Here is a 26,697-nt window from a genome sequence, read left to right as displayed (position 1 = left end):
ATTTGTCCTGTCGTTTCAATGAGTCAGTCTCAGAGGTTAGGCGGAGGCCAAGACCCACAACCGACTGAAATTATTAGTGATGATTATTATTGTTGTTATTAAACCTTCATACTAACTATATCGAGCGGGGGGGGATAAGTGGTCTGACAAATATGTGCAATAAGGATTCACATGTATAACGGAACATACACTACTCACAAAAAGGTATTTGGATTTCAGGTGAAATTTATGGAAAATGTCAAAAGTTAATGCTACAGTGATATCATATCATGAAAGTAGGACATTTAAGTACAAGGATGCACTGGTGTTTTTTGTGAGTAGTGTATGGTGTTCCACAGGGTTCAATTCTGGGGCCTCTGCTGTTTTCAGTGTATCTGCTGCCCCTGGGTTCCATATTAAGAAAACAGGTGGTTGTTTTAAAGTGCTCTGTAAATATAGAGTTGAGTTGAGTGATGGGAGTCGGCATCCTAACTGCGTGCTTTGTAATGCCATGTTGAGCATTTCTATTCCAGCACGACCAGCTATCTAGCAAAACTAAAGGAACACTTTGTTAAGATGCATGGAAGATGGGAAATACAAGAACGCTTTCTGATTTCAAGGTGAGGAAAGTCTGATTCGATGAAAAGGCTTCTCTCCCTGTTCATTTTGTTCATCAGTAAACCTTGTCTTGAATTTGAAAAACAAAATCATTTTATTTTTCAATAATGAAGGGTTTGGTGAATGTGCTGAGTAAATTGGTGGGGTTCAGTACCTCCAACCAGGTTAAGAACCACTGATTTAAAGTTTTCAATTAACCTAGCATGCATGTTTTTGGAGTGTGAGAGTAAGCCCAACTATTTGGAGAAACCCATCCACCACAGGAGGCCAGAGCCGAAATTCGAACTCTGAAGGTCAGAAAGGTGAGGACGACATTTTAACCAGTCGGCCACATTGTGGCCACTACAGATATAATGCATGAAGTAAATGTATTGTAAACTCTGCTGTCATGCTGCAAATGTGATCATCTTAAACGCCCCCCCCCCCCCTTTCGCCCTGTGAGAACAAATGACTTGCATTATCCAGGTGGATTTGGTTTGCTGTGCTGACAATCTGATGATGGATCTCATGATGGTTGTTTTTAGAACAGAACCCCACAGCAGGCTCTGTTTGCCTCCTAGTCCTGCCAGCCAGATCTAACCCCTCCTTGATCCCAGCTAATCCTCTGAGCTAATCTTCACGATCGAGAGTCACAGCCAAGAGGAAGACAGGAATAGTCCGATTGATACACCACAAACATTTGCCTTTTCAATTCAAGGCTTTCAATGGGAGCGGAGGTCTGGCTGCTCTAACCACCGGGTGATCCTTGGAAAAGGATCATGTGCACCACTCTGATGGTCCTTACCAGCATTGGGCTCATCCTGCGGCATAGATTTTCCAGTAAAATCAATCCGTAAGTAGTAGCTTATTAGTAATTTTCTGGAGAAAATCCTCTCTGGGGCAAAATATTGATATTTTGAAGCATCACTTCTTTATAATACAGTAATGGATACAAAAATGGCTAATATTGATATTGTGACTATTATGGTTGTTTGCAGAGGCACCAAAGGGGGAGAAAAGTGTGCAAGAGCACATGACTGACAGGAGCCTTGGAAAATAGTATTTTCAATTTGCAGTATTGAAGTAGTGGGGCCAAAAGTTTAAATTATTTTCGCAGGAGCTCAGATCCCTGGTGGCACACCTGCTTGTCTGATATCCAAGTATGAACGCTTGACAGTTTTTCATATGATGAGAGTCTCTGTACTGTATTCACCGCCTTGAGTGAGTTGAAATTTTGCAGGCTTCCACAACAATTATTTCAATTCACTGTCATTGTTTTAGGATTTATTATGAGCAATAATGTGAGGATCAAGTTGCACCATGCACAATAGCAATGGGGTCTAATAAATCAATGTGCTAAGATAGACTCAAAAGTGCAACCTTATCAGCTTACATCACTCAACCACTTACGCAAAGTGTCACTTTGCAGCAGCACTACGGATCAAATGAACTTTTTCTAGCAATGCATTCACTACAGAATATGAAACTTTATCCGCTTATTGTAAAAGAGTGCAATGCTGTTAATGTTGAGTATAAATATATATTTTTTTATCATTGAACACAGGCAGAAGGCGGAAGAGGTGCCATATGTGAAGAATAACCAAGCTGCAGAGAATAAATGACGGTGAGTATCAGTCACAGGATACGGAATAAACAAGCAAGCATTTGTACAGGAAACAGGGTCGAAATAAATTACAATGATAATTCTTCTTCTTTTTTTTTACTCTACATGATGACATTTATCAATATTTAAAACTAGGGATTGGCTTGAGTAAAATAAGCAGAAAGCAGGTCCTAGGATAACGTTGTCTTGTTGTGGTTTTGTGTATGAGTGTGTGTGTGTGTGTGTGTGTGTGTGTGTGTGTGTGTGTGTGTGTGTGTGTGTGTGTGTGTGTGTGTGTGTGTGTGTGTGTGTGTGTGTGTGTGTGTGTGTGTGTGTGTGTGTGGGGGGGGGGGGGTGTGTGTGTGTGTATGAGACTGGGGCTGGGGGTGGGTGAAGGGGTTGAGAAGGGGCTCCAGACAAGGGCGGAAAGTGGAGCAGTGGAGCATGTTACTGAGGCACAGATGCATAAAGAGCTCAGACTGCAAAGATGCCTGGCCCACATTTTTCTTTTATGCACCGGCTGCAACTCTATGAACACTAAATGATTCAGAGGCTGAACAACAATCCATCTTCATCACTTTGGAGGCTTAATGCAAATACATTACCTTCCACATCTGCAGCTGTAAGAAATGTGATGAATGTAATATTGCACTTAAAAAAAAAAAAGAGGTTCATGAATCAATGATCAAGCAATTCGGTTGATGAAAGAGAACGTTAGGAAACTCATTTTATTAGATTATTATATATTATAAAATATATCAATGTTACACCATTAGAAAGTCATCATTTCCCTTTTGTAGTAAAGAATGCAAAACAACTTGTAGTTACACAGTACTTGTGATTTTGGTAAGCCAAGAAGTTAACAGAAGAGCAGTCATGGGTGTAGTGTGACGGTGCCAGGCCAGCGGCATGCTCACCACTGGAAAAACAGGCTTGCCATTAATGAAAGACTTCAAAACAATCTGAGGCCAAATCATTTCCATCCACCAAAATGGCACTCGCGCCCACAGGGTTGTGTTTTTCATGGAGATTACCTCGAGAATTTCTCAGCGGTACGAATAGCGTGGCCTGCCAAGCAGCCTGACCTTAACCCAAATGAACAATTGTGGGATGCGCTTGGGTATGTTTCTACACAACCACATTGGCTGACCTGCGATAACGCATGCTTTATGAGTGAAATGTCATCCTGCAGCAGTGTGTGACTATCAGGAGGGCGGTGTGTAAGTGTATGGCTTTTACTCATGCTACTGATCCTAAACAATATGTCTTGTTTCTTCCTTGTTACTCATAAGAATTCAATCGCCCATTTTATTACAGAACACCAAAAAGGAGTAGATTGTAACAACAAAATAAGATGAAGTGAAGATTTGGCACACTTTACAGAATTTACATGCTTAGTTGTGTGACTCATCCCCACTGATATGTATTAAATTACTGGAGCCGCCATTTTACCCCTCCCATCTCCCAAGCAGACTACTGTATACTTTAACTATCCGTATACATACAGATTAAACATATACCGCTCATAGCCTCTTAGTATAGGGCCTGAGGTCGGGGTGGTCACTATTTTTTAACAAGTAGGTATGTGCTGCTTTCAACACCTCCTTTTTATTTTATCGCTCAGTTCCTTAGACCCCAATATTAGATTTGGCAGAGTCATCTTTTGTTGAATAACAGTTATAATTCTTTAATAAATAAAAATATACAAGCTTCCTCCTGTAAACATAATTAAGCATATAATTCATACATGTATTTCAAGCCCCGTCCAGACGGAAGCAAAGCCGGCTTCGTTTCTCACAGGGGTGGCCAAGTTCGGTCCTCGAGAGCCCCTATCCAGCCTGTTTTCCATGTCTCGCTCCTTCAACGCAGCTGAATCTATTGATCAGCTCATCAGCAAGCTTTGCAGAAGCCTGATAACGATCCTGATCATGAATCAGGTGTGTTAGTGGAGAGAAACATGGAAAACAGGCTGGATAGGGGCTCTCGAGGACCGAACTTGGCCACCCCTGCATAAACAAATCTCGTACACACAGAAGCATTTCAAGACTTGCGTGTGTCCAAAAGTCTGGAGTGGCGCTGTAGCAAGAATCGGCAAAGAAGACGGGCACTTTTTTTTTTTACTTTATTGCAATCTACAGAACAAACACGGCTTTGCATGTATCAAAACAACATGAAAAAGACAAACACAGGAGAAGTGACAATGGCGGGTGATTCAAGTACAACACCGCTTCTTAAACGTGGGAATAAAGAAGCAAAATATTTTGCTCCAAAAGCATAAGCAAGCTAAGGAGGCTGCGCAAAACGACTACGACACGGCTATTGTTGTTGACAGACTGACGGTTCGCGCGCAGTCACGCGAAAATTGGCGCATACGTCATCAATCTGCGACAACGCGTCGTCATCGAGCTGCGACCATTACGTCATCGCTGGAGGAGTATCCTGCATATGGTGTCCAGACGAAGGCGTACGCGGCGTGTTTTGAAATCTTTCCACTCTGGAGCCGGGTTTCAAAACTGATCGGTTTCAAGCTCCGAAATTGTGCCATCGTGTGGACGAACGGTTTAAACGGTAAGAAACTTGTGAGGATACATTGAAACTGGCTTTCATGTGGACCTAAGGCAAGTTATAAAATGTCGGAAGTCCTCTTGTTTATGTTTAACAAATTTAAAACATCATAAATAATTAAATAAATAAATCATGGCTCAGTGTGCTGACCAAACCCCATGATTGGTCGTTACCTATTTCCTCAGCACAGGTCATGTCATCTTCAGTCGACAGCAAGTGGAAATTTTTTTTTTTAAAGTTAATTGTACAAGAAAATAATGAAGTTTATCAAATTAATTCTGGACAAAATATAAAATTTTTACTGCTGAAAATGGCTCAATGAGTCAAGTATTCCGTTAAGCCGCTTCCATTGGCCAGGAAATACGTCAGCCATGTTCACTCCCACAACAGCACAAATACTCTTTCTATCTGTGCCTGTCTTTGAAAATACCTTAAGGAAGAAAAGCTCTACCCACGCGCACAATTAGACTGACCTTTGCGCTGACTTGGCTTGGTACGAAAATACGACCGATGGACTTAGCAATCATTCACAATTTTATTCTTTTTTTATAGATAGGAAATATGTGCAAAGCCCAAGTGCTTCTTAAAAAGCAAAGCACTGAGCGCAAACTTAAAGCAGAAACTAAGGATTGGGTTTGTTTCTAGCATTAAAATAGCTAACAAGCAAGCTAACACACTATAGGTAATATATGTGGTATAGTAGTCTTCATCAAAAATCAGATTCACACTACTAAATTGCTTTTCCACAAACAAGCACAAATACCAGGTATCTATCAGGCGGATGCCTGGTCTTATTACACGGTATCGGTATTCACGACGGCATCGGAAAAATGCAATATTGGGAAATACAGATCTTTCTATAAAATCATCTGTCATTGTCTTTAAAAAAAAAAATATATATATATATATATATATATATATATATATATATATATATATATTTTTTTTTTTAAGTATCAAAAGCAGAGAGTCAGAACACGGAATACACCTGTGCAATCAAATACACACCTGTTTCAATATTTTTGTTCTAAGAAAGTGGTTGCTATTGCTATCCAGATCCAGATGAAAATACAGTAAAAACAGAACTATTAATCTCTCACCTCATATTCATCTACAGTATTGATGTGAAACCAAATGTTTGCTTCCGCTCTCAAGATTGATATATGGTGCGATGTAAGAACACTTGCTATGAAACGTATTCTCGCTTTCTCTCATTGCTGACTGGACAGGTCTGCACATGGCAGCTCATGCCAAGATTCCAACCAGGAGTGAAGAAACAACAAAGAGGGGGGTTGGGCTGAATTCCACTTTGGCAATAACATGTTGTGTTTTTATGTCAGTTTAAGATGGTTAGATTTACACAATGACCCTTAATTGTTCTTTGATTTCACCACATTGAAGAGTTGACATAATAGCCAGAGCTCTATGTGAAACTAGCAATGTGCCTCCTTTAAAAAAAAATACAAATAAATACATAAAATGAACATTATCTTTTATTTGTGGACTTGTTTTCTTCAAGAACACAGAAAGCCAATTCTCTAAAAAAATCTTGTGATTCTAATTGTCCTATTGCTTGAGAAAAAGTGCACACATTTTGCGTGTTGATGGTGCTTAATTCAAGGAAAAGAGTACAAACACAGAGCAAATTTCAACAAGTATTACTATAAGAATGTACTATTGCTTTGAAGTACAGAAATATTTAATTAAAGTCTTAAAAAATGCAACAATAAACATATTCCTTACAATGGTTAAATGATGGCCTTTTCTTTTTGGCCTTAGTACAAAGAGGGGAAAAAAAAAGATATGGAGAGGGATTTTCTTGTAGGCATCAGATGTATCCCCCAAAGTCCAAGGCGTAAATCATTTTGATGGGAAATGGCACATTGATTCAGATGTTTTAATTGCTGTAATGATATTTATTGCTGAACTGGAACTGAACTCACTTCTTGCATCACATCACACTGAAACGATTCAAGATGTTTTATATTGTTGCTTTTAGTGCCTTCATTAGTTGAGGAATAATTTTCAGTTCAAAAGAAAACGTTTTGTGCTCCATGTTGGACAGAATATCAACCGACACATTCAAATACCTGATGTTTAAAAGTCTAGTTAGAAATCGAGTCTTTCTTACTGAATTAAATAAAGGCAAATATGAATCATTCAGATACATTTTCTAACTGTTGTTTTGTTTTTTTAATTAATATTGTGAAATTCTAATGCCACCTGGTGGTGAGGGTGTTAAGAAGCGTTAATGTGACATTAATTACAGATTCAAACAGATTCAAACAACAACATAATTTTAAATCTATAATGAATATGCGTGTTCCATTTTAGAGGCATAAACATGCGAACGTTCTTACAAAAGTAAACATGGTCGCAGTGACCAGCGCAGTGATTCAACATATGAAAAATGATTGAATTAACTGCTGCATTTAGGGCTAATAATGAAGGCCATCTGCCGTGTAAAGGCTCCCTGAACCCAAAATGTTCAAGAACCCCCCCAATGTGTGTACTTGAGATGCATTAACCCTTATATTGTGTTCAGGTCAAAGTTGACCTATTTTCAAGTTTAGATATATGTAAAAAAGTACTTTTTTTTTTTTTGTAGTGGAACGAGACTTCATCTAATCCTCATACACACCTATTTTAATGCAGCAAAAATCTTTTTCACCATTTTAGGAAATTCTAAATGTATATATAAAAAAAAAAGAAAGAAGAAGAAGTGACATTTGTGTTATTACGGGTCAAATATGACCGGGGAAGATAACAGTTGCATTCTGTTGCCGCATCAGTCAATATATCCTGGTCATGAGTCGCTGGATCATATCTTTGGTCATGACAGGTCTGAAGACAGAAAGGAAAGGTAAGTGAGATGTGTCTGCGGATGAGGTTCAGTATCACCACACATGATAAGATGACCCAGATGTCACAGATGCTGAACGAGAGGTCTTCAAGTCAAGAAAAGGTGACATTTCATGGTCATCGAGCCCTCTGGGCACCCAATGGGGAAACTCTAGAAATTGCCGATGGCCAGTTTTGGTTGTATTTGTCATAACAGAGGTGGGCATTCCGTCCTTGCGCGCAGACGTGTAAATCTTAGTCCATTCATGGTGGATGGGGAAAATAAATGAGCAGGGTTGAGCACCAAACAACAACCTCCGGTGCTCATTTGAGAACCATGCCAAAATTGTTATGTACGCCCTCTGATTATTATAATAATAATAATACTATGAAATTACATTGTATATAATTGATGTTAAATAATTTTACAGTGAATATTATGTGAAATTGGACTCAAATCTGCTCTAACCAGAACTCGAACCATGATCCCCCACATGCCAGCCATTTGCTTTAACCACTGGACGATTGTAAACTTAAGAAAATCTGTGACATGGGATGTAATTGTATTGAATAATGCAGTATAACACAAATATCGAATTGATTGATTGCCATGTTGAATGAGTGAATTTTGTCGTTGAATAAATGGAATAATATTGAAAATAATTATTCAAATGAAATAACATTGAGGGAAACAACTAATTGAAGTCATATCTTTAAAGTAGGAAGTCAAGTATATTTGTATTCATATTTGTAAGAATGTTAAAGAACGTCAGTCCGCGTCAACATTTTTCAAAAAAAACTGGAAAAGGCAACAACCATTTTGGATTAGTAGCTCCAAAGGGATCTTTGGACACTGGCTAGGGTGATCTTAAAGGGTAACTCAATACTAAAAAAAAAAATTGGGGGGGGGGGGGGCTGATAAACTGTATAAACTGGTGTCTACAAATGCTGTTCACATGTCTTGGTCATTATTTTGACAATTTAGTGCATGTTTATTGAAAGCTTGAATTTCGGGCAAAAAACGTGTGTTTGGCGCCATCTTAAGGTTAAACACTGGGATAAACACAATTTGGCTGTTTGTCCTCTCATTATACGAGACAATACATACTACGTCACTTGTGGCGCATGACGTAGTCGCCCCCGCGACCCACCGGCTCGTTCTCGAACACGCCTCCTTAAACGTCTTCCTTAGCGAGTTGCTTCTGTCAATCACAGCCACACCACGCTCAACCCTCTCCCCATTCGCAACCCAACGGTACTCCAGGCAAAACCCCCTTTGAGCGCCCATTTCAAATCTTAGTGAGGGGTGGAGCAAGAGTCTGTTGAGTTACCCTTTAAGCAGGTCGCAGTTTGTTTATCTTGCTCTCTCCCTTCATGTGCAAGACTAAAGATATCGAGAGCATGTTTACAAACTTTTTGTGGAGGAATAAGCATTGACATTTGAAATAATTTCTGAATGTAGAGCAGGTTTGTAATACCCTATAATGTAAAAATTTGCTGAAAATATAAATTTTCACTTGATCAGAAATGTAATAAAATCCAAAAATGTCATTAAAAAAATATGGAATGATATTGTAATAAAACATTTTTTGACTGAAAATGTAAAACTATTTACTTAAGTGTAAATGTCTCTCTTTTTTTCTGATGATGTATTTGAACTGGAATGTCTGATTGTTTGTATACATTTTTGTTTGTTCTCATTTGTTGTTATACTGACACAAGTATGTTATTGAATTATCAAATTGATTATGTCGATTAAAAAAACGTTTGGTGCTTGTCACTAGTTTGACTGTTTTTTTTTATGTTCTTTAATCACACACACATACATCCACACAAACGTGGTCTCCCGGGCTGGAAGCGAACCCACGCCGCCTGCACTGAGGTTCGATGGCACCACCTCACCACCCAGAGCTACTGATTAACTACTATTGAAACTATTGTATTGAACAATAATTTGTTACTGTAGTTTGTTAGTAATGGTGACCACAGTGAAAAGCAACGTTTAAAAGTTTAAGATCTTGCAAATACGTTCCAGCATCGAAAATGCTATGAGGAAAAAATACTTTTATTGCTGGAAGATACGAGTGAGGGTCAGGGAATGTTTCGCTCTTGACTGACATAGGTTGCTTTGACTTCTTTCGAGATGTCTCTAAATTTGCTTTCACTGAAGCAATTTGACAAAAGCAGAGTTTGATTTTTGAAAAGTTCTTCATTTAGATTTTGTACAAAATAAAAACAATCAAATTTGTTACCCTAGATAGCTTAGCTTAGTTTAGCTAGATAATTTGGGACTCGTGACACTGAGCCAACTATACTACAACTTTGCTGACAAAGGTGAGAAAATGTGCACAAGAACAACACCAAAGGGGTTTTGAATTGTTTGTTTCTTTTCCACACACACACACACAAACATGGTCCCCTGGGTGGGAGCGAACCCACGCTACCTGCACAGAAAGCAAGCGACAACACCAACGGTTATATGTAATGTACAATACATATATATTTATACTAGCCCTAGAGTGAGTAGGTCAGCGAACAAGGAAGACTCGCCGCCATCGCCGGGTTGCATGGAGAGCTCCAGCAATGGACGACTATCTTGTCCACTGTCACCACAACTTGCATCTTGAGTTGCTGGACAACAAGTCGAGGTGACAGTGGACAAGACAGTCGTCCATTGCTGGAGCAGTCTCCATGCAAGCCGGCGAGACTTCCTTAATCGCTGGCCCCGCTCACTCAACCATTGAAAGGAAGTTTGCAACGGCAGAGCCCAACTCAAGACACGCTTGGGACCGCCCCTCATTTGAATAACATTTCGACCTGACAGAGCGTCTGCAGCATGAAATAAATAAATGTGAGAGCAGAGCGGTTTTATTTATTGATTGATATTTAATTCTAATTATTACATATTTATTTGTACATTTATTTTAATATTAATTTTTTTAATCTTGCTTTTTATTTTTGTATTCATTTTTACTTGTATTTATTTGTTTAGGATATATATTTTGTTGTTTTTATTTCCATTTATATCTATTTTTTGTATTAAATTTTTGAATTACATTTTTTATATTCGATTTTATTTTCACTTTTATTCATAAATGTATTTATTTTGTCATTTATTTATTTTGAGGCTGTAACTGTGTAGTTTTGGTCCTCCATTGGACGAACGCCCATTTTGTTGACGACTGACGATCGCCAGGAAACTTCAACGAATTGACGAACTAAGCATTGACGGAAGGGTGTTTTCGTCCGTCAATGTATTCGTCAACCCGTCAAATTCAGCAATCATGGACGGACATCCCAATTTGGTGACTAAATGACGGATGCCCACCTCAATTGACGGAAACATTGACGGACGCTCATTTTCCTGCTCAATCGACGAATGACAGATTGTCTGTTCTTCTTCTTATTTATTTTATTTTATTTTTATTTTTTGAGCATTTTTGGTCTTCCGTACATATCAACCTATTTTGCATATCTGTGGTTCCCAGAATGCACTGCGTGGCACAATGTGTTTAATTAAGAAAGTTATAAGGGTTAATCCGTGTCACGGGTGTTTGTGTTGCCACTTGCCAGTAATTTAATATTTAACTGTCACATTTAAGTTGCACCGTTGCAGTATTGTTTTGTTTTGTTTTAAACAAACCGTGACAGTAGGTTGTCGTCAAGGTTATCTGTCGACATCATAATTGGTACATGTTATAAATTATGCTGATAGCTATATTTGATTGCTATGAAATAACAATTTAAGCAGGTAAATACAGACTGTGGCTGCTGTAAATAGTGTCAAAGTTAGTAAAATTGCCAAATTGGCTTAATAATAAATTGGCAATTTTGAAGTTACTGAAGCAGACTGCCAAAGTGGCTGCAGGATAACGTCAGTATTTTTTTGTGATTGGCCACCAGCTATTCGCGGGGCAATGTTGTTTTGTTTGAAAAAAAATTATACATTTGGACTGCAAGTCAGTAGTTGTAGTAACTCAAACTGAACTTGTGACTTGTATCCTGCAGATGTCACTCAGCTGATTGGCCATCAGGAAGAACTTTCACTGAAGGCGCAAGGGGGCAGCTCCAGTTTGGTGCAAGCAGTTTCACAGCCCCACCACAGCAAAGAGGAAGATGCAATGCCCCCCCATATTAAGGAGGAAGAGAAGGAGGCGGACATCAGCATGTCTCGGTGGAGAATAAAGAGTGCAAATACGAACCGCCCGAGTCATCACAGCTTCACCATGACAGTCCAAGTGAAGACCACTTTGAAGGACCACCACTGTCCGACAATGACGACGTGGAAGAAACTTTGAGCAGCAATGTAGACAGTGAAGGTGATGACAAACCTTTGAAATGCTCTGAGAAGGAGACTATGCGTAAGGAGAAACCTTTCCTAAAATTTAAGATCAATTCATGGTAAAACATTTGCTGAAAACACACTTGGGATCGACCACATGAGAACACACATGGAAGAAAAACCTTTTCATTGCTCATTCTGCGATCACAGGTTTATTGTTAAGTCACAATTTGTAGAGCACATGAGAACGCACACAGAAGAAAAACCATTTCGTTGCTCAGCTTGTGGCAAAACATTCATCCGAAAGAGACAGTTGACACACCACACGATGACACACACAGAAGAAAAACCCTTTAGTTGCTTATGCTGTGGTAAAGTCATTATTCAAAATTGGTCGTACATATGAGATTACATGCAGGAAGAAAAAAAAACCCTTATCTGCTCACTTTGTGGCAAAATATTCAAATATAGAGCTGGTTTGGTCGCATGAACGCACACACAAAGCATCACATGAGAAAGCAGGGGGGCTCTTTAGTTAAGTATGTGGCGAAAGCTTGACCTATAGGCCTCAAAACCTTCCTTTTAAAAAAGTTTTTTCTGATTGATTTCTATTTTGAGTTTTGATTTTAGTCTTGACGTTTTTTTTACTTAGATTTTATATTGACAGTTTTTTGTACTGTGTGGTTGTATTGCTTTATTGTTGCCTGTACTGTGCACTTTGCGATTTATTTGATAAATGTTAAGTGTGTTACAAACAAAATCTGTTATTATTATTATTATTATTATTATTATTATTATTATTATTATTATTATTATTAATATTATTATTATTATTATTATTATTATTATTAGAGGCCAATTCTTGGCTCTTTTTCCATTAGCCCGCTTCCACACCGAGACAGCCTTGCTTGGTCCCAAGCGGTCATTTTTCTCCATTCAGAATGAATGAGTACTTGGGTGCCGCTCACTCATATGAAATTTTCAATATTGTTCCCACTTCGTGAAATGTTACAGCAGGACCAGGGTTATTATAGTTTGGGAATTTTTAATTTTAGTAAATTTTGTTAATTTTAATTAGTTTTTAGGGTGGTTTTGTTAGTTTTTATTAGTTTTAGTTATTTCATAAATGCTTAGTTTTAGTTTAGTTTTAGTTAGTTTCAGTATTACTTTTAGGTTTTTTTTTTTAAGTGTATATTACTTGTGCGGTATATTTAAAAAACACCATGGGAGCAACGTCATCTGAAGGTGCTTTTCTATTGGCTGCTGCTAGATGACGTCACTTTTGTGTGACACACTTTCAAATGTCCTTATTCCGGTTAATATCAAAATAAATCATCCCCAAAGGTTCATACATTAATTTGTTTACCAAAGACTAAAATGAAGGACATTTTTGCTATAATTATAGTTAGTTTTGTCAACATAAAATGTAGTTTCAGTTAGTTTTCGTTTTTTAAAACGCATTTACGTTTTTATTTTATTTCGTTAACAAACTTGTTTTTTGAATTTTAGTTTTAGTTTTTTCGTTAGTTTTAGTTAACTAAAATAACCTTGAGCGGGACCCAACACGCTGCGAGTGCCATGCAGGCACAGTTCAGTTGATCCCACCCCGTGCCTGTTGGAAAGGAAAATTAATGGAGGCTGTGGTGTGTTGCGGGTCTGTTTGGGGCTAATGGAAAAGCGGCAATAGGACTAGACACGTGGGGACTTGAGCAAAAGCAGTGGAAAGAACATACTGTATAATAACTTAAAGCCTTTTCGTGTGCATCTTTTTCGTTGTTATGAAGATGTATTTTCCTTTGCAAACTGGAACTTATTAGCCAATGTTGTTACACACAAATTTGGAAGTTTTCCCAAAGATAAAGTGCTGATATGGGTGTCTGAAGGACTTTTTGTTTGTTTGTTTGTTAGAGAGCTTTGTGAGAATCACATGGTTTGATTGTATGTTCACCTTCTGTCTCCAATTAAAGGACAACTTTAATTCAACTTCAACTGTTATTTCATTAGTCCTTTTCCTCCATGACACGTACACCATAAGTGCCATTACAAGCGGATGTGAATGACAACACAAGAAGTAAATAGCAAGTAATTCAATAGTTAAGTTCATTTTTAATGGGTTTATCGTATGAATCACTATGGTAATGAGTGATTGGCATGCACAACATCGCAAAAAACGAGACGCCAATACGGGACCGGCATAATATCAGGAGAAAAACAGGTGAGTTGGCAGAATCCGCTGGGATGCGGGACCCAAGGCTCAAAACAGTTCTGCCCCGGCCAAAATAGGATCTGGTCAGTGGTCAGTGGTCACCCTACATACCTCACATACGACTGACATTCCTGCATGCATGTAGCATTTCTAGCTAGCAAAGATGGCTGTTGAAGTGTAATTAAGTAAAATTCTTAATTGAAATTAAAAATGTTTAGGTAACATTACCAGGACATTTAGGGCTACACATCATAGTTATTTATAATTGGCAGTTTGGCACCAAGATTATGAAGGTCCTTTGAGGACGTTGCCCCAAGAACACCTCAATATGTGTGTGCTTCAGAGGCATTAACTTTGTGCACATGTAATATGGCGGAGGTGTCGACGCATCACGTGAGATGTGGTACTAGAGGACGCTGAGACAAAAAAAAAAAGGGGCGGGGGGTAGCAAGTTAACTTGGGAACAAATACACGATTAACTGGAGAAGAGGGGAAAACAGAAAACCAAATAGAGACAGTATCAATATCACATGGCGTGCACAGCAGTGGCGCTTTCACGGGATCGCTGGAAACAACATTACCCACAATGCAAGTGGACGAGTGAACAGGAAACGTACCTCATCTGCAAGTTCAAATCTCTAGATAGATTGAGCTTGTGTGCAAAAACAAAACCGCCAGACTCTTTTCATACGTGTTTTGCACGACTTTTATATGTTAACCGTCTCATTTTAAATGATGCCTCATGAGTGGATACAGGAGTGTTTGCGATCACCATTGGAGACGAGACGCCTCACCAGATTGATGCTAAAGTAGCCAGCTAAGTGCCGCTGTAAAGGTAAACAAACCAAAATGGTGAGTACACCGTAAGCGTTGCGGCATCGTTAATGTAGCTCTCTATTTATTTATTCATTTATTTTTAATTGTGATGCCATTTTCAGGCCACCAAGCCAAAAGGGAAGTCACCTAAAAGTAAGTTTCTAATGTACTTAAAGAAGAGCTTACATACAGGAGAAGTGCCTACTGCCATTCCAAATATAATACACAGTTACAGCCTCAAATGTAACAAAATGAAGAGGTCCATGCTGATGAGATATTTTCATGACTCTCCCAAGGCTCATTCGGTGATGGAGAAATCCTCGACAGCTCCTTCGATGGTGAAAGTAAGTGATAGCAATTCTGCGGATTAAATGGTAGGGTGTTATGAATATGACTGCAATAATAGGCCCATGTTATTAATATTTAACTATTTACTCACCAGAACTCCCACTGAGAAGGAAATCAGGACATGGTGGATTACGTCATAGGTATATGTTTGACTAATTAAATATAACACATAAGAAATGGCACCACGCTTTACATATGAATACCTTTTTTCCCCCTTCAGCACACCTGACATTGAAAACCTCTTCAGTTTGCTAGACGACATAAACCTGGATGAAGACAACATTGAGGTGTGTTAAAAGCTATCCATGTTATGGCCCTGTATATTATATTCATGATATAAAAGTTTCAACAATTATTTAATTTTTAGCATCTTTATATTTTGTTATCTAAGCCTTTAAAAATATTGCTGTGTATTTTTTTTTTTGTGTGCTAGTGTTTTTTTCAGGATAAAATTTGATTATTTAACATTTGACATTTTCTGGGCTGTACACCATCTTCAACTATTTTTTTTTTAATGGAAAAACTGTATTTAACCTGACAATGACGATGACTGATTAATTTAAGTGGATGATCCTAAAAAAAAAATCAATATTAAAAATGCAATATATTTATTTTGTCGTATTTATTTATGGAATTGTACTGGCACAATCAAAAAACATTAAGGAACAATGAAATACAAAAATACTGTGAAAGGTGTTTGTGCCAGTCGGGGGCACATCATAAACACTTGTGTGAATTATCAGAATGGTTTACCGTTTACCACCTGAATTTAAGCAATGCTTGTTTTTGTCTTTGTCCATGCTAACTGCTTGTATCTGTTGTTTTTAATATTTTCAGAGTCCAAATGATATGAATGCTGCATCAAAGAAGGCAACTAATTCACGTTCTGCAGCAACAAAACCATCTGATTCTGAAAGGTTCTTGCCGGAACCAGATATAGCGAGTGATACAAAACAACCAAGGGAAGCAGGTAATGCAGTGGCGCACTTATGAAATGGTTTACTCATACTCACGAACTGGCTTCAAGGTTTTCCTGAAAGCAATGAGAGCTTTGTTTCCCCCCTGCTTGACCTAGATGAAGCTGCCATACAAGGGAAGAAGATCCATTCATCTTTAGCACGTACCAAAAAGTTCAGCTTCTCTGGTGAGTCTGCCATTTGTCTTCGTCATCTAAAACTGAAGCTTTTATGACTTAACAAACACCGGCAGCCCTCAATATAGACTTGAAGGTGCTGGAAATACTGTGGTAGGAAATACAGTATCACAGTTATCACTTGTACAGAGTGTCATTAGAATCTCCAGCGTCAATGCTCCGCTAAGTTGTAGATGAGTAGAAATGGGTATGATGACCGTACCGTACCGTACACAAAAACTACCCTATTGACTCAACATTTTGAAGGTATTACCTTATCATTTGAATTAATCTTTCTTGATGTGAGTATGTAAAAGCAGCATTTAACAAGCCTCACTTCAAATCTAATGTAGGCTGCAGCAGCAGGTTAAACAATGTGATCCACTTGATGCCTCTCGTGTCGTGACTACCCCTTAAGTGATGTTGAGTATAATAATTTCATAGATTTAAAAAAAATTTGCTGGTTTAATAATAATCAACACAATATTAATTTGTGCTCATATATCAACATGGTTGCTTATGTAGGAATTTAAATGACAACTTTGGATCGTTTTCTATTTGAGTGCAGAGCGGCCCCTAACGTGTTTGGCCAAATTTAGCTAAATGGCCTTTTTTTTTTCTTTTTTCTTTTTTCTTTTTTTTTACTGCAGACCTTGATGACCAGGATGATATGGATGACCTAGTTGACCTGCTGGATGATTTACCGCAAAATAAAAACAAGACGCCATCCAAATCCAGCTCATACCCGACCAAACCTGAAAAATCGGTACCTTCACATTCGGCATCTGTCGTCCAAAAACGTAAGCCTAAAAAATTTACAGGATGTCATGTTTCTCATGTTTCAATGTTAACCTCTCATGCGGAATTCCTCTACTCTTTCGTGTGTGTATGTGTTTTTCTTTTCTTTCAACCAGCTAGTGCAACAAAAAAACTAAGCGAACTTGCGTTTGATGATGAGAAAGACGATTTGATCGATGAACTTGGCCTGGACTGTGAAATTCCCACGAAAACGGAGAATGTGCTTTGGACCAAAGGGGAAGGGTGACATCTTAATTTTCCTTCTAATGTCCTGCTATTCTTCTTATTATTATTATTATCATTATTCTTTTTCATATTCTTTTTAATTTTATTTTTATTTCAGAGTTTTCATGTAATACTGCTGATTTGGTGTGCATCTAAAAATAATTCCGACTTTGTTGATTCCCACTTGACTGAATTATTTCGGTCTGGTTGCTTTTATTGTATGTCAAACATCTTCTTTTTTTTTATTATTATTATTATTTACGGCCTAAATCCTTATATATGTGTTATCATCTCAATTCTGTAGTGAGCAACCACAGAGAGCTCGTACCAGACTCGATGAGATTCTAGAGAACTGTAATTCCCTTCGTCCGGAGTGGCCCTCGGGTGCTAAGGACCAGCCTCCGTCTCGGGAGAAGAACTACAATATGAAAGCTGGTAAGATGTAAATGTGTCTAATCCTAACACAACGTGTGGTATGTAGACTTTAAAAGTAATTGAGGGCCTTTATGTCCATTTCTCAGAGACCCTTTTAGAAGATGACCTCAAATTTGGGTCCTATCAGCCCACAGTGGGAGACACCGCTTCAGGGCACCAATCTCGCAGGCAGTCTATCAGGTGTGTGCGCACTCTACTAGTACAGTGGTGCCTTGTGAGTGCCCCAACTTTTTTGGTGCACATTCTCTTTTACTTTGTTTGAATGTTTATGTTCTATTCTAATATGATTTCAATTGATATTTTACAACCCAGTGCTATTTTTCTTTATTAAAAACATTGGCGGTAGCTTTTTCGAGCCTGGATTGGATTAATGGTATTTCAATTCATTTCACTTTTCTTAACAAAAAAAAAAAAAAAAGATTCCCCACAGAGGATGTCAGTGCTTCCACCCCGGAGAAAAAGCCACCCATTGCCCCAGCCTCCACTCGATCCCGCAACCCAGCTGACTGGCTGTGTCTCAAGGCAAACGATGAGCAGAGCTACCTTGAAGATGACATCAAAGAGAAGAAGACTTCCACAGAGTCTCCAAAATCTCCTTCTCCTTTATTGGAGAGAAAGCGCTCTCTGTCTGGTGAGCAGAATTTATCATCTGCTAAAATGGAAGTGAATGCCTCACTTTCAACTGACACCAAAGCAGTAAAGCCTGAGGCGATCAAAAGCCAGAAGAAAGAGGATGAGGAGGATGACTGGTTGGCAGGAGCTCTTAGCAGGAAGAAGTCGTTCTCAGGATCAAAATTTGATGCCAAAATCTTAAATCAGGAGCAATCTTTGGGTCTTGAAGAAGAAGTGGATCTGGAGTCACTTGTTAGGTAATGTAAATACGATTACGCAATCTCTCAATGGTCATACATGGAATCAGTTTCATGATCTGGTTTTTAGTAGGGAAGCCCCTTCACAAGCCCACAGAGGCAGAAATAACATCCCTGGGAAGCAGTCGTCGTCCTCCAAGGATGCTGGGTAAGCTTTGGGTGAAAAAAAAAAAAAACACCCTAAAAGATTGTATGCTTTTCAACATGTTCTTTTATGTAATATATATTGTTGAATTTGTGTCAGCTCCTCACTTGGACAACCGAGCCTTGCTGCACAACATGCCTTTGAAAGAGAAGAGAGAGCCAAGCAAGGTATTGAGTGACTGCCTTATTCAACATGTACTGTACATTATAGCCAAAAAGTATTAAGGTACCATTACACCTTTTTGTCCACTCACCCCTACAAATATTGTTGAGAAAATTAGAAACTGGCATTCCCCAAACCACATTTGAGGGCCGCATACAGAAAAATAGAAAGATGCAAGGGCCACTTTAAAATGTTTTTAAAAAATTTAAATTAAAAATTTATTAATTTCTAGCTTTTTGAACAACTGCCACATAACAGCTCTGTGTTAAGGTAATAAGGCAAATAGTTTAGACCGTGTACTTCACTCGACTAGATCCAGCCCTGCAATGAATAGCAACAGAATCTCATCTCCTCATTCAGAACCACCACAAGATGAAACTGTAGTAAGCAGACCATTTTTAAAACAGTTACTTGAGAGTCATTAATGTTATAAATCAGACCTTGACACAGAGCATAAAGTGGAAGGGATCATTTTTTCTTAAGTTGAATTATTTTTATTCCTTACATTATTATTGTTATTTTTAGCGGCAAATAATGTATTTGCATCTTTGCATATCTAGAAAAACTTTTAATTTAAACAATTTATAAACCAATTTATTAATAGCAGTGGCACAGATTTTGACTCCCTGACTTTTTTAACTAGCCTTATTGGTCATGTCAAATGTCATTTTATGTACAGTTTATGCCGCAGGCCACTGAAAATTGGATGGTGGGCCACAAGTCATTTAGCCATCTCTACCCCAAACTGTTCTCATGTGAAGATTATGGTTCAAATATAGAATTTTAGTGCGACATTCAGTGATCCATAGCGTCATCTAGTGGTTAACTAATAATTAATTCATTTTAAAAAACGACCGCTTATGTCAGGGTTCACTAATTCCGGTCCTCGAGGTCCGGAGTCCTGCAGGTTTTTAGATGTTTCCGACTACCAACACACCTGATACGATCAGAATCGAATCAGGTTTGCTAGTGGGCGGAAACATCTAAAACCTGCAGGACTCCGGACCTCGATGACTGTAATTGGTGAACCCTGGTTTATGTCAATAGTATGCAAAAAAATATGTTGTATCACACACATGTTTTTTTTTTTTTTAATATAGTCGTAGGTCCACTAATTATATTACATGGCTGTAATCTCACTTTACTAGAGCTGCCATGTTTCACCACCATCTTCCTGCTACGGATGCCCAAAAGGACAACTTCGCGAACGTAGTTAGCCTTGGTGGTGGTAGCCATGATATAGGCCCGTTGCTTGTCACTTTCTGCTTTGCTCTCGCAGGCTTTTACTATTTAAAAAACGTTAATTAAATACTAGCTTCTCCCGCTAGCCGCTCTCGTTAGCCACTCCAGCCTATGGCTCCGACTAACTCCTGTTTGCCGCTCTTGTTAGCTGCTCTGGCCAATTCTGGCCCACTTGGTCTTTCGCCGTTGCTCGCCAGGCTTCACAATGGCTGTCCCTTGCGGAGATGCTCGTTTGCTCACGCAAAATTAGAACTGGTGTTAGGCTTGCAAAATGTGGTCTCTCTCTCTGAGTGTGCGTCCTCCTGCATGCTTCCAATGCTAATCTTTGACCACCAGATGGCGCTAAGGACTACATACTGGGTCTTTAACATGGGACAAAAACTGATACACATTTGAACTGACTTTGTTAGACCCTGGTATATCCATTACCCAGGGTTCATTCTTGTCGCCTGTGACCATACATTTCTTTCATTAGTGCATATTGTCATTCCCATTGATGCTTTTTCCAGCACTCCCACAGCCAAACCTAAAGCCGAACTCATCAGCTCCTGTCCAGCAACAGGTATTGTTTTAGTTATTATTATTTAGATTTAGCTTGCTGTATTTGAATTTATTGTCCTGTCAGCAGGTGCCATTTTCGGCTGACAGCCTGCAGCAATTGCTACGACAACAGCAGGTAAACAACTTAAAAACTCTGTTTCAGGTTCATTTCAATTATTTTCACTTTGTAAGACTGACGCGGCACACTTTTACATGATGGCCACTTCTGTCTGAAAGATGATGCAGTCGCAGTTATTGGGGTTCCGGGGTGCTTTGGATGTTGGCGCCCTGAAAAAGCTCCATGAGGAGCACCATGGTGACGGAGAGGATTTGCAGGCACGCATCATTCAGCTGGAGGGACAGGTAATCTAATACTATAGTGTGAAACAAGAGAATACGGCTGTATGCAGTTAATGGCTGGTTATGTAACCTCTGACCTCTATCTGTTGTTGTCCAGGTTAAGACTATGCAGCTGGAACGAGACCATAGCCAGATGTTGCTGGAAAGTATCCAGAAGCGACATAGACAGGACATGGAACTGATGGAAAACGCACACAAGTATTAATTCCTAGATAAAATGTACAGTCTGTGTTTGTTCCATCCACCATCTGTTCAAAAGTGTGAGTCATGCTATACACATGTGCCACTTGCAGGACTCGCGTCAAGCTTCTCGAGGAATCGGCAGTCCAGAGGGAGACGCGGATGCGGCAGGAGAGCGAAGACTTAATTGAACGGGTGGCCGCACTAACGCAAGCGGCTGAGAAGGAGCGTTCAGACCTGCAGGCTCACTACCAGCGAAAACTGGCCCAGTTCCAGCAAGACCAAGACCGTGACAGAGAGAGACTCCTGGATTTGCAAAGGTAAACTTCTTGTGTGGATAGACCTTGCTTTCAAATATATCCATGGCTTTGTGCATTAAACAGAAGATCTGCAAAGGTTTGGATTATGGGAAATGATGAAACTAATCTAGCAAAAGCAATGTGCTTACTCTGCATTATGCTAACAATTGAACTCATAAATTGTTGCTTTACATCTACCGTTCTTTCTATGACATTTAGAAAATCTATCACAGAGATGAAGAAAGATCATGAAGATCATGTCAATCGACTGAAAAGGCTGAAAGAAGAAGAGGTTGATGCTGTAACAAGTGCAACATCTGAGACCAGGTCCGTCATGTAATGGATTTTTTTAGATGCATAAACGGAGTGTATAAAATGTGTTGCATTGTCATGCGATGAAGTTATGGTAGTTCGGATTTGATATAAGAATACTGAATGCCATCTTTGTCCAGGTCACTGACGCTCGTCATCGAGAAAATGGAGCAGTTTTCTTTTCGTCTTGGAGATCTCTCCACTTTGGTCGAGAGCAGGCATGAGCACACAAACCACGGCTTGGAGCACGGGGTGCGGCACAGAGATGAGCAGCTTCGAAGTATGCGCTTCACTTCACACCCACAGCGATCGACATTCTCTCGTGGACACGATCGAGCGTTTCATCTCTATATGTTTGTTTCAGTCATGCAGGACCGTTTGGCTCAGCAGCAGAGACAAATTGAGAAGGTGAGTGATGTAGTAACTTGACCTTTACTCCAATGTATGGGCTTTAAGTTTAGAGTTGTCTTTTGGTCGTTTTATTTCTTTTTTATTTCTCTTGTGAGCCCAAATTTGAGTTACAATTGCTATTTAAAGCAAAGTCATGCCTTGCAAGTGGGCAAGAGCCACAGTTGCTGATGCACTTCTAGCTGTTTAGTGAACGGAAGAAGTCAAACACAGAAATGAGCGACTCCAGTACAGTCATTTACCATTGTAAAACCAGTTCATTTATTTACTTTTTATTATGTTTCATTGGTTTTTTTTAATTTATTTTTTTAAATAAAATATACTGCTATTTCTTTAATTAAAAAAATAACACACCAAAATTGTGTGATTTTTTTTTTTTTTTAGGTGGCTGGCAATTTAATTGATTTTAATGGGGAAACATGGTAATGAAAATGGATTGATGGATGGATTTATATGAGAAATTAAGTTACGAGCTTGCTCACGGAACGAGTTACTAATAAGTTAAGGTGGTACCGTTTTGATAACGGGTGAAAGTTTGGATTAGGTAAACAAAAAGGACCCAACCGATATGGATTTTATTGAGGCAAATTGCGCTATTTGTTAGAATAATTCTGATATTTTTATTATACTTATTTATTAGTCCATTAACGCTTTTAAGAATAGACGTGTATTAAATGCAGAACATTTGACTGCTTTGTCCTTTATTATTTATTTAAAATTTACAACAGAGAAAAATTGGTAAAGATGAGCCAATTTTTTTTAAATATTTTTTTGTCAGAAATGTTAGAATGTCTTCATCTTTGTCTTGTGTTGTAATGTGTTGATGTGCAAAAAATAAATTAATTAATACATAATCTGCAAAAAAAATGGCAGATTTTGGATGATTTTAAAAGAGCACAGCAAGACACTTAAGATAATCTAAATTTAATGTATAACGGTGCTTCTCATACAAAAAATGCAACTGCCTTACATGGATTCAAATCAACCTCTCCCACCACTCAGCCACAAGGATAGCCACGTAATGACCGAAGAACCTTTGGCTATTAATACTAGCAATTATTTTACAGGAGCGCTGGAAGATGACAGCAGAGCAAGGCAAAGTCGAGTCTTCCCTGAAAAGCCTGGAAGAAGAACGACGCTCTCTGACTATGGAAAGAGAGGAGCTGGAAAGAGCCAAGGTAAGGCTGAATCCCGACAAGAATGTGAAGATGTCATTTGATTTCCAATCACTCTTCCTTTCTCGCTACACATTAAGAGTGCGTTATTAGAAGAGCAGAAGGCAGTGATGCAGCAGTGCGCAGAGGAGAGAAGAAAGCTGGCGGCGGAGTGGAACATCTTCCATGCCCAGGAAAAGCAGCGACGAGAAAGGGCCGAACAGGATGTCAGCACTTTGCTAGAGAGGAGAGAGGGCTCCATTATGAGTCTTGCGCAGGTGAGCTGAAGCTGCTTTTCAGCAAACCCACTTGAATTACAAATCCCAAATACAGAACCTTTTTCTTTGTCATAGGAACAAGCTGCTTTGAAGCTTCGCAGCGGAGAGCTGAAACTGAAAGAGACGGCTGCGGCACAGGAGAGAGAGGCTCTGGAGCAACTGAAAGGAGAACTGGAGCAAGAAAAAGAGAGAATAAGCAGCACTGCTCTGAGGCTCAAAGTCCGAGCACAGGAGGTTGATGCCTTCAGCAAGGTAAATCACCCGTCTGAAATTTCGCAATTCGATCCACGTAACTACTTTTTGCTAAGAAATAAAAGGACCTTTATCCTCATCTATCCCCAAATGTTTATGCCTGTCCCGAATTTTGTGGATGTTTTTGCATTACTATGCCTCTTGACGTGTGCAGCTGGCAGCAGAAAAGTATGAGGAAGGAGAACAGGCATTGCGGGAAGCCAAACGTGTGGAGTCTGAACATGAGGCAAGGCTGCGAACGATTCATTCTCGGATTGAGAGGCTGAGGCAGCTCGAACAACGTGCTCTTCAGGTATATTCATCGGAATTGTTATCAACCCCTACCCGCCCAAATATAGGTCACTTGTTGGCTGGCAATATAACTTGCACTCTCAATTGTAGGAGCGGAGACGGTTTAATCCACAGGAAACAACGGAGAAACCTATACCAGACCCTCAGAGTGGCTCCTTGACACAAACCAATCCCACTCCACCAGGTGATGGAAACCTATATTCAGTTTTACAAATCGCACAATTAGGTGAATAATAACCATGATTTGTATATTGATTTGTAGAATGGGGTACAGCAATGCGAGAGCCAATCTTGACCCCAACCTTAAAAACCTCTCAGGTAACACCCAGTTCTCAATCTGTGGCACTCCGGGCAAGTCTGGCTATATGGAAATACAATGCGCAAAAGGTAAGCAGAAACTGTTGAATATTAAAGGGACTTTGAGTCTGTATTTTCATATATATCCAAAGTATATACAACATTTAGATGAATTTGTATATTTCTTAAGTGACCCGTAGCATATAGATTACTACACGGCGAAACATTTTTAGGGGTTATTTTGATACCTTGTAACAAAAAATCAATTTTGAGAAATTACAAAGCAGATTTTTTATTTAAAATAAGTAGAAACAAAACGTTTTTACTGCACTATGCTCAAATTTATCAAGAAGTGCCTCTAGTACTTGAGTAAAAACTACTAACAAATTCCTTATGATTTCAACATGTTATTAGAATCTAACAGCATCTTGTAGAAAGTGCATGATAAACTTTTGTGATGCTTACTTTTATTGCAAATCTCACAATTTAGAGTAAACAGATCAGCAAAACACATGTGCTTTATTTATCCTTTTAATCATGTCTTTCAATCCTTGTATGGATTTCCACTTAACTGAGTTGCTCATGCATACAGGACCATGACTACCTGCAAGAGCAACAAATCTTCCTTGAAAACTTGAAGAAAAAGTCTTATAGACAGAAGTCACACTGAGCTCCAGCATTGTGATTCAAGCTCGCTTTACATAGATTTTGTACAACATTGTTTATTAAATGAATTCAGAAGTCAGTTTTCCTTGTGACTTGTTTTCTTCAGGCAATTCACACCAAACAGATATTCACCTAAAGGGGTACAATATAAGACATTACAAATCATACATTGAAGCAATCTAATGAACAGTGAAAATGTGATGATGGTCAAGCCTCAGATTACCATGACTCAACATTTATGTTCAGACAGGGATAACTTTTATCATCACTGGCTTGATTCTGCACAAATCCGACAGTAAGTACCTGCTAATCTCCATTCCCGCAGAGAACGTTTGTTCTGATGACAGCTACTTTACTGCACCTAAACAAACATATCACAGTCACTCTCTTCAGATCAGCTTTCATACAAAAAATTAGTTTGAGGGAATTTCTCAGATCATCTTATTGCCATCGTCAGTTATCGCATCAGACGGCACTTCCTATGCAGCAGTTATCATCATTGAAACTATCACGCAACGTGGTGTGGTGGGACAATATAGTACAAACCTTTACAACGTCCTCTCGTTCGGCCATTTGAAACCATTTGGAGCAACCTGAAACGAGAACAATAAGTTCATGAGAGATTGAAGATCAACGAGTTTCTACGGGGCCCTATCGAATGCTGATCAGGTACCATCGTTCTCTACACGTTGTTTTCAGACAGGGATAACAATATCATCACATTAAGTGAGCAGATTAATATTTTAAAATGTATATCACACCAACCATGAGACCTTACCCGTAATAATTGCTTCCACTGTACATGGCCGAGAGACTGCCCTGCAGTCTGCACCACGTGCTGCTTCCATTCAAGCTAAAAAGCTAACTAGCTAGCACCATTTCAAAGTCGCTAGATTCTGCACCCAAGTACTCGGGAAAGGAAACCGCTCAGTTCAAGGAGGAACATCTATGTTCACCAACTTGATATTTGGACAGAAACGCATTATATGCGGCTGCATGTTGGCCTGGTTGATAGCTGCATCCATTTTCAACGCCGAGAAGAGAAGAGAGACCGGAAAGCTGGCGTGATCTGGTTTTATTTGGCGCCTACGTCACAAATAACGTGTTAAAGAATGGGCGTGGCCAACATTATATATCATTTACCTACTACACTCTACACAGTCAAATGTAGACTATTTAAAATAAAAGGTCGATCACGATAATTATAATTTTGTAAATTTAAAGAAAACGACAATATTGGGGATAGTATAAGCGCCTCTGCTTTTGTCACAACTTGCCACATCCTTGTTCATTTAATGGTAGCCTATCCTTGAAATATGCTTACAAATAATATACACGAACAAATCAAAAGCCCGTTTGGCAAATTGTGTATTCCTTGAGAATAATTATAAATTGTGCTACAAAGTTAGTGTACA

The 26,697-nt window shown here is 38.9% G+C and overlaps 1 protein-coding gene, 2 long non-coding RNA genes and 2 other non-coding genes across 6 annotated transcripts; 2 read left to right on the top strand and 3 right to left on the bottom strand.

Annotated features, from left to right (window-relative positions):
- Positions 1-1,226: 1,226 nt before the first annotated feature.
- LOC147182681 (uncharacterized) lies at positions 1,227-6,233 on the top strand. Its single transcript, XR_015095850.1, has 3 exons — positions 1,227-1,429; positions 2,141-2,200; positions 5,974-6,233. It is a non-coding gene; the product is annotated as an uncharacterized LOC147182681 (long non-coding RNA).
- An 8,440-nt stretch (positions 6,234-14,673) lies between these two features.
- On the top strand, positions 14,674-25,361 carry fbf1 (Fas binding factor 1). 2 transcript variants are annotated; one of them, XM_086062302.1, is made up of 28 exons: positions 14,674-14,925; positions 15,012-15,042; positions 15,186-15,233; positions 15,332-15,377; positions 15,458-15,524; positions 16,075-16,207; positions 16,313-16,381; positions 17,020-17,169; positions 17,284-17,410; positions 17,697-17,827; positions 17,914-18,007; positions 18,247-18,696; positions 18,767-18,844; positions 18,941-19,008; positions 20,755-20,807; positions 20,874-20,921; positions 21,023-21,148; positions 21,243-21,343; positions 21,439-21,645; positions 21,844-21,951; positions 22,077-22,344; positions 23,412-23,522; positions 23,600-23,776; positions 23,852-24,028; positions 24,183-24,320; positions 24,410-24,503; positions 24,582-24,706; positions 25,209-25,361. In XM_086062302.1, the coding sequence occupies exons 1-28, from the start codon at positions 14,923-14,925 to the stop codon at positions 25,284-25,286; spliced, it is 3,306 nt and encodes a 1,101-aa protein (XP_085918428.1). In that variant the 5' UTR covers positions 14,674-14,922; the 3' UTR covers positions 25,287-25,361. The 2 variants fall into 2 exon arrangements, with proteins under 2 accessions (XP_085918428.1, XP_085918352.1); XM_086062226.1 differs by having other exon boundaries at positions 20,871-20,921.
- On the bottom strand, positions 25,132-26,478 carry LOC147182677 (uncharacterized). Its single transcript, XR_015091173.1, has 4 exons — positions 26,061-26,478; positions 25,829-25,875; positions 25,586-25,643; positions 25,132-25,414 (listed from the first exon to the last, which is right to left on the bottom strand). It is a non-coding gene; the product is annotated as an uncharacterized LOC147182677 (long non-coding RNA).
- LOC147182679 (small nucleolar RNA R38) lies at positions 25,490-25,559 on the bottom strand. The gene has a single exon (XR_015093558.1). It is a non-coding gene; the product is annotated as a small nucleolar RNA R38 (small nucleolar RNA).
- On the bottom strand, positions 25,712-25,786 carry LOC147182678 (small nucleolar RNA SNORD49). The gene has a single exon (XR_015093561.1). It is a non-coding gene; the product is annotated as a small nucleolar RNA SNORD49 (small nucleolar RNA).
- Positions 26,479-26,697: the final 219 nt, after the last annotated feature.

This window comes from Leptonotus elevatus, chromosome 1, assembly GCF_054856555.1.
Source record: "Leptonotus elevatus isolate MCC_2025b chromosome 1, RoL_Lele_1.0, whole genome shotgun sequence".
In the NCBI taxonomy this organism is placed as follows: Eukaryota; Metazoa; Chordata; class Actinopteri; order Syngnathiformes; family Syngnathidae; genus Leptonotus; species Leptonotus elevatus.
The sequence above is the reverse complement of the archived record's forward strand: the minus strand, read 5'-3'. Positions and strand labels throughout refer to the sequence as shown.

Coding starts and splice junctions, on each gene's coding strand:
- fbf1 (XM_086062226.1), top strand. Junction 15,378..15,457: donor CATGGTGGATTACGTCATAG/GTATATGTTTGA, acceptor TTCCCCCTTCAG/CACACCTGACATTGAAAACC. Junction 21,344..21,438: donor CTGATGGAAAACGCACACAA/GTATTAATTCCT, acceptor TGCCACTTGCAG/GACTCGCGTCAAGCTTCTCG.